This window comes from Schistocerca piceifrons, chromosome 3 (assembly GCF_021461385.2).
Source record: "Schistocerca piceifrons isolate TAMUIC-IGC-003096 chromosome 3, iqSchPice1.1, whole genome shotgun sequence".
Lineage (NCBI taxonomy): Eukaryota > Metazoa > Arthropoda > Insecta > Orthoptera > Acrididae > Schistocerca > Schistocerca piceifrons.
Window position 1 is genome coordinate 716,353,879 of NC_060140.1, and position 13,725 is coordinate 716,367,603.

General features: G+C 42.9%; 1 protein-coding gene across 4 annotated transcripts in view; it reads right to left on the reverse strand.

The window, feature by feature from the left end:
* The window catches only part of LOC124787633 (transformer-2 protein homolog alpha), a 55,421-nt gene that overhangs the window by 18,316 nt on the left and 23,380 nt on the right, over positions 1-13,725 (reverse strand). For all 4 annotated transcript variants that reach the window (XM_047254398.1, XM_047254396.1, XM_047254399.1 and 1 more), the window contains exon 3: positions 2,494-2,713. In XM_047254398.1, coding sequence (XP_047110354.1) covers positions 2,494-2,713 — 220 coding nt within the window. The remainder of the gene's footprint in view (positions 1-2,493; positions 2,714-13,725) is intronic.

Below are 13,725 nucleotides of genomic sequence, written 5' to 3' on the forward strand. Positions count from 1 at the left end.
ATATCGGACTATTACCTTTTGTCCTGAGCTTCCACAGGGCTGCTGGCACACAGTCACCCTTCTTTTAAAAAAGGGCTGTATCAGCAGCATGTGATCCTTCATGGAGACAGTGATGTTTGGTGTCTCCCATGCAAATTGCATGTCTATTGGTGTGTATATTCTGACAGTGCCATCTACTGGTCAACTTGTCATTACCTTTTTCATAAAGCTTACCTTTGTGTCAATTTGCTGTCTTTCTGAGCAGTGATTCTCTTTCTACGTCATTTTGAAACTGGAACTCCAATTATGGATGCCCCATACATTGTTAAACATGGTGATATGTTATGGGCAATCTCCAGATGTTTGGATCCTGCACCAGCAAAATTGTCAATTATAATTGAAGTGGACAGGAAAGGATCTAGATTAGACTGTGAATCAATAGAAACTTGTTGACTTGTTGGATGAAACATTGTTACACCAGGTGTATGGTCGTGTCCAGATACACCATCATCCAGGTGAACAGCTGCTTGAAACATGCTTCAAGCAACAGATGCAGTATGGTGTGGCAGTCTTATTATTGTGAACATTCACCTAGGATCTGTGGCGGTATTATAAGGCAAGCCTCCATGATAGCAGTGGACTAGATGAACATATTTGCATACCACCTGCTAAACAGTTGCTGATATCGTCCCCAAAAGTGATTTCACCATCCGGCACAACATTGTCACAAAGCCAAACTAGTGCTAACGTGGATTGAGTTGCACGATGGTGAATTAACAATCTCTGTTACCAAATTCACCCAATCTGAACCCAATGCAGCTTTCTGGGACACTAAGTGCCAATTTTGCAGCCAGTAACTATGTGTAATTTATTGTCCTGCCAATGAAGCAAAATTAGGAGAAAAAAAATCATGTAGTCGCAAATGTTTGCATGGTCCTAGGGGCGAGTATCACAAACACATACTAAACATCCTGACTAGTGGGTTGTAAGAACTGGGGTGGTGGCAACGTTTAAAGGTCACAATGCTTTTCCTCGAATATCTATATCCCAGCGTCTAAAAAAAAATGTTTCCCAGTACAAAATTAAATTGCATTAAAAAATGTCCTATTCATTTTTTCTCCATGACTAACAGTCTCTACATGGCAGGCAACTGACGTTTATATTTAAATGAAGTCAGTCAGAAAAATATTAAATGTGTGTACCACATCTAAGCACAGTAGTCATTAAGAGAAAAATCGCGTTCTGGGGGCGTAACAAGGCTGCGGGGAGGGGACAGGGATGTGTGGGGTACAACTGCGAGGGAAGGTAGGTTGTCATGTTGTGTTCTCACAGTTCCCTCCCTCATTAGTCCGCAAACTGATAATTGAGCAGGTGATATGCCCTCTCCATCTATTCCACTGTCTCAACAAGAAGCACCTGCAGGGTGTTTCATGAAGTTACACTCACCCTCTACAGCACATATTGTGAATCACTGGTGATACAGTATGTAGAGATGCCTGAGGGATGTTTATTTTCCACAAGCAAAGTGACCTTCAACCTATTCCCCCCCCCCCCCCAGTCAGAATATTTAGTACATTGTTCAGGACACTACATCCTAGCAACATGCAAAAATTTGCGACTATGCGACTACATGGTTTTTGCCCCCTAATACTTTTTTTGTCTTTGCTGACTGGGCTATTAAAGGAAGTGCATGACCTGTGCGCATCTGGTGGAAGCGGTATACCTCTGGAAACCTACTAAGGGCATATCTTATATGTGGCACAGAAATGTTGTTACACTTTGGAACAAAGATGGACCAAGATACTATTACGCACGTGGTCATAATGTTATGGGTAAAGTATGTCACTTTTTGAGCCAGACAAGGGAAGGAGCATATAAAAGCACACTGTTTAAATTCAAATTTGTGTTTCCCATGCTTTATGTCTCAAGACTAAGAACGCAATCTTAATTATGCAAGGGAGGCTGTAGAGTTAAGCTTTCAACTGGCTTCCAAATTAATAAAAGTATTTCTTGAGTTTCTAGTCAGGTGAATCTGTTGAAATAGCATGATGTTTCACTGAGTCACCTCCATGAACTTCTGGTTGAGACAAAAATGGAGTGAAATATTTTATGTCTTTACATTCATTACTTTGTTTCCTCCTTTCCCTTGAAACGGTTTGGTGCTTTTTAATCTGCTCCCATCCAAAACCTATTCCTATTTCCATTGCGAGGAATGGACTAAGAGTTCAAAAATGTGGGAATAGTTCTCTACATTTAAATGAGTTTACCGACAGTACTTTAATTTCCATTTGTAAATTATTACCTTAAGGCTTAAAATTTTACATTGACAGTCACGGATAAAGTATTACATTTCTAGCACCCTGCTTGAGCTATTCTGGATTAAATACACTTTAATATGTCAAGTGTTGCAAGTAGAGCATGGAATGCAGGAGTTAGACATTATGTATTCTTCCATCTGAAATCCGCAGACCAATTGAAAGCAAATACAGCAAATTAAAAATTGTTTGTACTTACCCTGCTGCCAATATGTCTTCTCCTAGATGACATAGGACTGCGAGAATGGCTGCGATAGAATTCTTTCCGCCTATCACTGTAACCATAGTATTTCCCCCGTGGACTGTATGAACGTGATCTCGAATGCGAGTACCGAGACCTGTACCGTCTTGGGGAACGTGATCTGCTTCTTGACCTGTACCGACCACGATATGACATTTTTCGGGGACGTGAGTGACTCCTGAAACAAGTTTATCGGTAAGTTAATTTTCTTCAAAATTGAAAACTTCAGCTGTCATAAAATACAGAAGGTGAGGCACATGCATATTAAGAACTTTTGCAATTTCCCCAACAAAATTAACAAATATTTTCCACATCTTCTGCCAACAAATAATGTGAAGCAACGACACTGAATTCAGGGTATATAAAATACTGCTTTTGATTGTGTTCCTGCTTGTCTGCAGGGTTGCAACATTCAACATACAGCAGGCCATTGTTTCAAGAGAGCCTCTAATTAAACTACTGCACAACCCCATTAACAAACTAAGGAAGGAGGGAAGCCTTTTCAGAGAATTTTTTCAGTGAAATTATGAAATCTAATACTTACTACAATATTCTGAATGTTAGGTATTTTTGAAAGTTTTGTAGATCAAACAAATTCAAAAGTCTCTTTGTAGGCTACACTTATGTTCTCAATAAAAGTTAAAATTACTGTTTCAGGATTACAGCACACTAATATATAGTACAGTGTACTTCATAATCTGTAGCACAACACGTAAACACACATGAAATGGACAGAAAAAAAAAAACTTTAATGCACTACTGGTGGCTGTGTAGCTTTGTACAGACCAGTGTGTTGGTGAGTGGGAAACAACTCAACAGCAGGCATTGACACCTCTCCGGTCCCCACAGCCCTGCACAAACTCGCTTTCAATGCCGTTTCCACAAATAAAGGCTTTTTATTTGTGGTTTTCAGTCACTTTGGATAAATCGTGTTTTGGCTGACCCGATCAGTTAAGCTGGGTCTTCTGTATATTTAATTATTTATTCAATTTGGAGATACTGTTTTTCTGGCTGCATGTATACGCATGGCCACCAGAATGATGAGGGTGGATGGCATGTATGATGACTATGACATCGTATCATAACATGTTCGCTCAAATTGCAAACTCATTTTCCTCAACAAAGATTAAGCAATTATTTGATTGGGGGCAGGTCACTGACATTAATCCAATCAAATTTGGCACTAAAATTGTCACATTAACTATTTCTGGACTATTATGACCAACAGTAAGCTTGTCTACTGCACATTGTATCTTTTGCTAAAACAATAATCAACTTAATAATCATAAATATATTCACTTCATTACCTTTTTATGTTCTAACAAAATCGTCGTGATTTTTGTTCTACATATTGCAAGCAATCTGTACAGGATACCAACAGGTTTAGGCAAATACATGCGACTACTTTAAACATTCTATCAGCCTTGTTCTATCTGGGAAAAAATGTTTTATTGGCACCATCTCTTTTTCCTTTGACAATTACCCACCCCTGCTCCTGTTTCCTAGTTTTAGTTACTTCTGCTGGTTTCAGTTTTGGTTTTGTTTTGCTTTAGGACACAAAATACAAATGGGGTCATACGCACCCAAGTCAAATCTATAGAACATGAAGACAGACCCAACTGACATAACAGAAGACAGCTAGAAACAGGCACGTGAAAAAACAGCTAAGATAGACACCATACAGAAATGGAGGTCAAAAACTGAAAATTAAATGGCCTTCGCCATATTGCTTTGGCAGATAAAAAGTAAAGAGCAGTCTACAGCTCACGTGTCATTTGCTAAAACGGCTGATAAATCAGACAGCAAACACAAGCAGGAACATAAATGGTTAAAAAATGGGCATTCCATTAGGAAATGGCGGATAGTTAAAACTTGGGCGCAATGTGCACAAAGAGGCGGGGTAGCGCACTTAGCAAATGACGATGGCTGAAAAGGCAGTGCCCAATACACAGCCTACTTAATATGACCACCTTCTGGCAGGAGTAGCTAGGAGATGCTTAATAACCTGGAGCTTATTCCTGTGAAGGGAGGACCATTGGCGATGCCAACGGGACACCACCTCCCGGCAGACCGCAACACAGAGATCAAAGGGAATACAGGTACTCATGGGCTGAGGTAAGATGACTGCAGCCTTGGCACCAGCGTCAGCAGCCTCATATCCTGGCAGACCAACATGACCAGGAACCCACAGAAACATGACACAGGCTCCACCAAGAGTGAGAAAGTGACAGTTTTCCTGGACCTGCTGCACTAAGGGATGGGTGGTGTACAGCTCACAGACTTTGAAAGGCACTGAGGGGGTATGAACAGAGACCAATTGAAAAGGCTGTGTCGCCAGATGTACTTCGCGGGCTCAGCAGTAAATACTAAGCAGTGTGCCCGAAGCCGTTATCGAAAGACATGGGTGTGAATGACGAATGCACACCTGACCCCACAATCAGTCAGAGAGCAATCAGTGTATACAAAGGTACTACCACAAAGTTCCACGTGAAGGTCGTGAAACTGAAGGCAACAGAACAGAGCAAGGCTGGAGTAGTTTCCTTAGAAAGCAAATGAAGACTTAAGTTAACATGGGCCATTTCACGAAGCCAAGGTGGCGAAGGGTTCACACCCACCAGGAAAGTTGTAGGTAGTGTGAAGTTAAGCCGCTACAGCAAGTGCTGAAAGCGGACTCCAAGAGGTAACAGAGAAGAGGGACACAACCCATACTGAGGATCAAAGAAAGCACAGGAAGGCTGACCCCCCCCCCCCCCCCACACACACACACACACACACACACACACACACACACACACACACACACACACGCCAAGCACACACGGCAGAAAAACAGCATGCATATCTGCCGAGGAGAAAATCATGACAGTAGGACAGTGGTAGTCCAGCAGTGTCAGCAGACACTCAACCGGGCCAGTGTAAAAGGCACCTGTGGCCAAATGGATGCCATGATGGTGGATAGTGTTGGAGATGGGTGTGCAGACGTGTAAAAAAAAGCACCCATAGTCTAGTTTCGAACAGACATGGGACCGGTACAAACTGAGGAGGGTGGTTCGAGTGGCATCCCAGGAAGTACCACTGAAGGCACGTAAGACATTTAGGAACTGCGTACAGCAGGCTGCCACATAAGACACCTGGGAGGACCAAGAGTGTCTCCTATTGAGCATGAGCCACAGGAATTTCGTAGTTTCAATGAACAGAAGGGCAACAAGCCCAAGATGTAAAGATGAAGGGAGAGACCACCTGATTCGGCAGAAATTCATACAGACAGTTTTGCCAGTGAAAAGCGAAAGCCACTGTCGATACTCCAGGAGTAAAGACAATCAAGACATCGCTGAAGACATCGCTCAGTGAGACAGGTGTGTGGAGAACTGCAACAGATGGCGAAATCGCCAACAAAAAGGGAGCCAGAGGTGCCCGGTGGGAGATAGGCCATTATAGGGTTAATGGCGATAGCAAAGAGGATGGCACTGAGGACGGAATCCTGAGGCACAGCGTTTTCCTGGATAAAGGTGTTCCGACAAGGGGAAACCCACACACACCTTGAAAACTCTGTCTTTTAAAAATTCCTTAAGGAAACAGGGCAGGCGGCCATGGAAGCCCCATGTGTAAAGAGTACGGAGGATACCAGTTCTCCAGCAGGTGTTGTAGGCCTTCTCCAAATTTAAAAACAAGGCCACAGTCTGGGATTTCCACAGAAAACCATTCATTCCATGGGAGGACAAAGTAATAAGATGGTCAACTGCGAACACCGCGCTCTAAATCCACACATCGCATTCGTTAGTAAATGGCAAGACACAAGCCACTGTACCAACCGGACATGAATCATGTTACATCACCTTGCAAATGCAGCTGGTAAGAGAGATGGGGCGGTAGCTAGAAGGAAGGTTTTTGTCCTTACCGGGCTTAGGTATGGGTATGACAGTGGCTTCACACCAGCATCCGGGAAATGTGCCCTCTGTCCAGATGTGGTTGTACGTGTTAAAAAGAAAGGGCTTGCCCACAAGACAGAGGTGCTGCAACATCTTGATCTTGAATGTGAATGGCGTCTGACTCTGGGGTGGAGGATCCGGATGAACAGAGAATGATTCAGCACCCTCATAGTAAAGGCAGCATTGTAGCACTCACGATTCAGAGAAGAGAAGGGTATTGCCAAACCTCTGCTCGTTTCCAATGAAGGAAGACAGGTTGATGGTGGGAAGAGATCAAAATGTCCACAAAAAGGTGGCCCAAGGTGTTGGAGATAGTAATAGTGTTCACGATAACATCGTCTGCTACTGTCAGGCCGGAAATTGGGGAATGGATCTTGGTCCCAGAGAGCCAACTCGCTGTTTTGCTATACCAAAGAATGCAACGACACTTTGCAAGCATCCGTTCACAATGAATGCAGTTTGCCAACTTAGGGTGACTGTTAAAAATGCAGAGAGCATGTCTACATGTGAGAATTGCATCACAGCATGCCTCGGTCCACCAAGACACTGGGACACAATGTGGTAAATAGGAAGTGTGAGGAATGGTACATTTGTGAGATATTCCATCTGGTCATCACAACTGGGGAAATCTTGTTTTTCGAAGGTTGCCAGGGAGGAGTAACGCTGACAGTCAGCCTTAGTAATCTGCCATTTGGAGGTGTACATGGATGGGGTAGGAGTCAGTAAACAGATAGCACACGAGAAATGGTTGCTTGAGTAGGTGTCAGAAAGAACAGACCACTCAAGATGATGGGCAAGCGGGGCAGTGCAAAAGGATAGGTCCAAATGAGAATAGGTGTGCGAGGAGTCTGAAAGGAAAGTCTGTGTACTAAGGAGGAATCTACCTTTTTCATTACATGGTGGACGGCACCAACACCCTGATGAGACACATAAGATTGGATTTCAGCCTCTGTTAGACTGTCGAGCAGCCTGGTGTAAATTACACCACGGGAAGAATTCAAAAGTCTATGGGCCTCGACATGAGCAGGGTAGCTGTGAAGAAGCAAAACAGAAAGCAGTTGTGCTTGGGAATCAGAAGTAGTCTCCAAACGCAAAGTGCCATTCCGTAAATGAGAGCACAATTTTACAGGGCCAGCAATTGCATCTCCATCTTTCTGAATAATAAACAGATTTACCGTGGCAAGGACTAACCGTCTCCAGTACATGAGACCACAAGGAACCGTTGTGCAGCGGGAAGGGTCTCTGAATCATTAACCTCATTAGGTTTACATTTTGTAGATGTTGAGTGGGAAGATGACTGAATCAGTGCGAGAAAATCCCCGTGATTGTCAGTGTCTCCAATGGCACGCTCCTTCCAACTGGGTGCTCCCTTCACAAGGTGGTGCACCCGCCTTAGGTGACTGTTCACACCTCCCTAACACCTGACAGAGGGACCAATCAGCAAATTGGGAAGGTTGCAGCTCAGGCGATCACCCTTCCCTGCACCAGGGGGTATGTGCGAACCCTACCTGTCGACCCAGAGCTGGGGAATTACGTATTACACAGTCACCTGTTACGCGTCAGACACGTAGGCTGGCCTTCAGGAGCATAGGGGAGGAAGAAGAAAAAGACGAACCTCAAACTCTGAAGCAGAGGAATGAGAGGAGAAAGGAAACAAAGGAAAAGGGAGTGAAAAACAAAGGTGATACTGTTCTTCGACAGTGCAGAACATTCCAAGTAACACTCCAGACATGTTCCCCAAGGGAGGGGAAAAATAATATCAATAGGATACTTGCAGCACGGACAAGTAAAGATGCTGCAAAGGCTGGGGCCCCGTGGTAGCCAAGCATGAACCCGCTACAGAGTGGCGGGCCCCTGGAGTGACACCAATAATCAGCATCCTGTATCCAGCAGGCATCTCCTGTTTTCTTCTTTGAACAAATGAGGGTCATCTTTCAGTAAAATTTTATTATGCTTTCATCTTTCACGACACCACTATATTAATTACTTTTTGTATTCAGTTCCACTTCCAGCAAGTGTTTCCAAACACAAAAAAATGTCAAATAGCAGAGAGGTGCAGATTTCAGCCTAGTTGCCATTATTTTCAACTTTCTTGAAGTTCAGCCCTAACCCCCTTATCTTGTTCCAATCAACAAAAGAACAATATGTGCAGAATTTCAGCTCAAAGAACTGCACAGCACCCACCAAAGACCATAAAGTTCTGCAATTTTCAAATCCAACATTTTTAAATTATTTCATTTGCGTTCACTTTTAAAAAACAATATCAATCAAAATTTTGGTTTTTATTAATTTATTTAACATATTTTTATTTCCAGTAACATATGATTTGGTATTCCAAGTAAAGATGTAAGTTTGAGTAGTCCTGAAATGCAATCAATTTTGAAAGAAAAAGAATTAAATGAAATAACAACTGATTGATGCTATTATTTCTGAAGGCAGTAATTATATGACTTATTATTACTATTAATTTGAAGCCTCTGTTATGGGCTTCATTTGCAGATACAAACAATTTTTCAATTGTTTTTGTGCTGCTTGTGACTGCTGCAAATTTCTTCTTGAACTTATGACATTGCATCAGCTTCTGGAACTTAATCATACAAAGAAAATGTTTTATTTTTCTTGTTTGCTGCATTTTCAGACACATGACTGGAACCTAACTGCACTCAAACTGGCACATTTTAAAAATTTTCTTCAGCAATCTTATGAGTTGTAAAGCCTGCAAGGGAAAATGCATAAACGGTCATTCAAAAGCTTTTCAATCTTTTGGTAAAAAAACAAATTCCTACTACATGAACTGACCATGGTAGTGACACACTATTCAAACATTATGATAACTGCTTAAATTATTTGACTAGAACTGCAAATGACGAAAAAGCAATATTTTTTGTGGGAGTATTGATCTCCGACGTCATTCAGATGCTTTGGAACAAAATTAAAATTAATCTTCCTAGCACCACAGGGGTCCAATTAACCTGTAAGCTCATTTGAAATCTTATCTACCTTGTTTATATTCTCTCAAAATGACTTTCCCTCTGAACCAAATGCATCCAATGATGTTCTTTTCAGACTTATATTAACAACACATGAAAATTTATTCACTTTTTTTTGCACAGAGTACTACTGGCGTCAATTTTACCCCAATCCAACTTTTTCCCTAGAATGTACTATTACGAAGACTGAATGACGGCTGTTGTGTTGCAACAAATGTTATAGGAAACACCTGCAACAATGAAAATAACGTTTTCCACTTATTTTATATGCATTTTTGAGGGTCTTGCCTCAGATGTGTTTTGCATCACATCAGTTGTTCATGTTTTTGCAACAGTGTGTTGCAGAATTACGAGTATATGTAAGTTTGAGTAGTCCTGAAATGCAATCAATTTTGAAAGAAAAAGAATTAAATGAAATACCAACTGATTGATGCTATTATTTCTGAAGGCAGTAAATCAGTTGAACATTCTGATTATTAAGTTGGGAATTTGAAACCTACTGCTCCTGAAGTTAGTGACATCAAGTCAAAATTTTGAAGTATACTTCATCCACCATTTGTTTACACCACCACCACCAAAGTAAATATCTAAAGCAGCAGTCCCACTGTTTTCAAACCCAGAAATGGAAGAGAAACAGGGGGGAAAAAATCTGGTTAGATTACATGGGAGGAAGCCACTGTAAAACGTACTCAAAGACAGTTCCTGGTCCAATACAGTCTAGCGTAAGCAATGCAAATACCTTGCAGTCAGTATCTGAATTATATATGAAGCTCAACTTTTTCCAGAATATTTTGATGTGGACCAACAAAGGAACTAACATTACTTTCGAGAACCAATTGATAGGTCTTGACAGCGATGAATTTGCACACTTTCTTGGTCAACTTATACTTGCATGAGTGTATGAAGGTCACAATGAATTTATGAAAGAGAGACTGGTGAACTATTGTAAATAGTTCCACAGTTAGGAACTGCTTTACAGAAATGTCATACCGTGTTTGGTTCAATGATGAACAGCAGCAGAGACAGAACTGTAACCCTGATAAATTGGCTTCTAAAACAGATCTATCTGAACAATGGATAAGTGCATTACATGATACATATCGAACACATGAAAATATTAGGTGATTAGCACCTGGTAACTTTCAGGGGCAGTCTTGGACTTGTCAAAGTAATTAGAACAGAAACAGACGACTGCTTGAACTGTTAAGATTGGTTGGATTAAAAGAGGGACCTAACTACGAGGTCATCAGTCCCTTGTTCCAAATAAAACAATGCCACAAGTGCGAGAATAAAACAAACTAGACTGACTGACAACTCACAATGGCATAAAAGGAAAAAATCACAAGAACAATGAAGGGCAACGAACATGTAAATGGACAAAAGGGGACCAGAAAACCAGAGAAACAAAAGAAACGGGATGAAGAGATTAAAACAACAAAACATATTACCAAGGCTGGCTGACCATGAGAATAAAAAAAGAGAAGCCAGCCACCCTGTAGCACATTAAAACCTCCACCCTAGAAGCACTGGGGTGGAGGAAACAAGAGGGACAAAGTTCATGCACTAAAACTTAGATCAAATGATAACACACACCTTCATGAAGAAAACTTAAAACTAATCAGCCGATGAAGCATTGTAGGATAAAATTAGCGACAACGAGCCTGGTAACAAAGATTTCCTCGCAGGGCAGTCAAAGTGGGGCAGTGCACCAGAATATAGGTCACTGTCAACCTGCCGCCACATCGACACTGAAGTGGGTCATCACAGCACAGGAGGTAGCTGTGGGTTGCTCAAGTGTGGCCAATGCAAAGCCAGCGGAGAACCACAGAGTCCATGCGAGAGGTACACATGGAGGACTGCCCCATGTTCACAGTCACCTTAATGGCACGCAATTTGTTGTTATTATTGAGACTGCCATTCCGTCTCCCGAGGCAAAAAAACCCCACGGCGTAAGTCAGAATGCAGGTCAGGTTCAGAGAAGCCCATCTCCAGAAGTGGTTTCTGTGTAGCCTGTTTGGCCAGCCTGTTGGCAAGTTTGTTGCCTGGGATGCCGACGTGTCCTGGGATCCACACAAACACCACCAATCCAGGGCCTAGATTGACTCCTGGATGGACACTACCGAAAGGATGGCAAGGGTAGCACTGGTCGATAGCTTTCAGGCTGCTTAAGGAGTCAGTACACAGAAGAAAGGTCAATGTAAACCACTTCAGAGCCCCGGAACACGTCATAAATAAAGAGGAAGTGACAGTGGAGAACGCCAACACACCATATGTTCCAGCAGCTTACAAAGAACGTTCGTGAGGCTGGTGGGTCGATAGCTATCCACATCAAGTGGGTTTTTGCCAGGTTTGAGCACTGGTATGATGGTGCTCTCCCACCAGTGCAATAGAAAGAGCCATCACACCACATGCACTTGAAGACGACGAGGAGATGTCACTTGTAGTCAGGCTAGAGATGTTTAATCACCTGACTGTGGATCCAATCTGGCCCAGGAGCTGTGTCGAGGCAATGTGCAAGGGCACTGAGGAGCTCCCACTTTGTGAATGGGGTGTTATAGGGTTCACTGTGACACAGTGAACAAGAGGACTTTCCCTTCCATCAATCATTTGAGAGTGCAAAAGGCTGGGGGGTGATTCTCTGACACAGAGGCGCGAGCATAGTGCTGAGCAAAGTGCTCGGCAATCATGTTTGCGTCTGTAGATAACACGCCATTTGTGTTGACATCGGGAACACCTGTTGGGGGTCTGATACCCAAAAACTCATTTGATCTTTGCCCAGACCTGGAAAATGGAGGTACGGCACCCAATGGCCGAGACTTCTCTCTCCCAACACTCCTGTTTCCGTCTTGATAAGCTGGCGAATGTGGGCATGGAGCCGTTTAAAGGCTATGAGGTGGTCCAGGGAAAGGTGCCGCTTATGCCACTGTAGAGCTCGCTGACACTCCTTAATTGCCCCAGTGACTTGCAGGGACCACGAAGAGACTGTCTTTCGCCGGGGGCACCATAAAGAATGAGGGATCGGGTTTTCCCGCGGCAAAAACGATCGTTGTAATTACCTGCTCAACCACCACATCGATTTTACTATGTGGGGGAGATTCAACAGTGACAGCAGAGGTGAAAGTTTCCCCGCCTGCCTTGTTTGAAGCCCATCCAGGCAGGCGTCTCTCGGCCTGATGCCGGGGCAGTGACAGGAAGATGGGGAAGTGGTCACTACCAGATATCATTTACTCACCAGTGGATAGATGGGAGAAGGCCAGGACTGCAAAACAGAGGGACAAGCACAGCTTCAAGAGGGGTTTGAAGAGGCACAGGATGACTGTGTGGTATCGATAGCTACGCTGCCATGGTGTAGGTGCAAGTTCTTAGGTTGGCACTACAACACCGACGACAGAACCCTCTAGCCGGCGCTGTGCAGCTCCACGAGCTTCGCTCCAGATTCAGTGCATTTGATTCCAAGTAGACGGCCTAGCATCATTGTTTCTATTTCTTAGTGTGTGAGCCACTACAGATTTTGCCTTTGTACCTTCTAGCTGATGTTGGATTTATGTACAGCTCTACACCTACGTGCTCATCTTCAGTACAAAGTTACGTATGTCACTGACTAATATTCTCTATTAAATGTTCTGTAAAGTTAAAGGCAGTACCGAAGCATTTCACCTTTTCCTGCTCCTACTCACTTCCTACATTTGGCCTACCCTTCAGTTTACAGCAGCATACCAGGCGGGATACAGAAGACTGCATACTGAGTTCAGGACATAGACACAAACTCCACTCGACATACTATTATAGTATGGTTCTTGTAATATCCCCTATAGCCGCGGAGGGCAGGGGTCTGCATTTCCAGGAACCAGGTTTCCTGAAGGGCAGTGCAGAGCAGGTCTAAAGCTTAAGGGGACCACACCATGGTTCAGGTTGAAAAATCTATTTTCGGTTTTCATCATATTTTGATAATTTAAGTACTCTGAAAAGGATTTTGCTGGGAAAATTTTTTTTTGAGCATTTAAAGAGCATTTTCCTACCACATGTGTTTACGTGCCACACCCACTTTCCTGCATATATTTGAGATCTTTATATCCCCTACACCGCATGTTAGGGATTTTTTTTACCCCCAAGTGTGTTGGCTATCCTTGGAATGCAATGGTCGGTATTCTTTTGCTTCTGATGTTTGTGAACAACACGCTTTCAAACACGCGGTTAGTTTTGTTCACGTATGATTGCGAGTAGTTGCTACACACTTACGTTTGGAGTGCTTGTTTACATGTGTTTTGCTG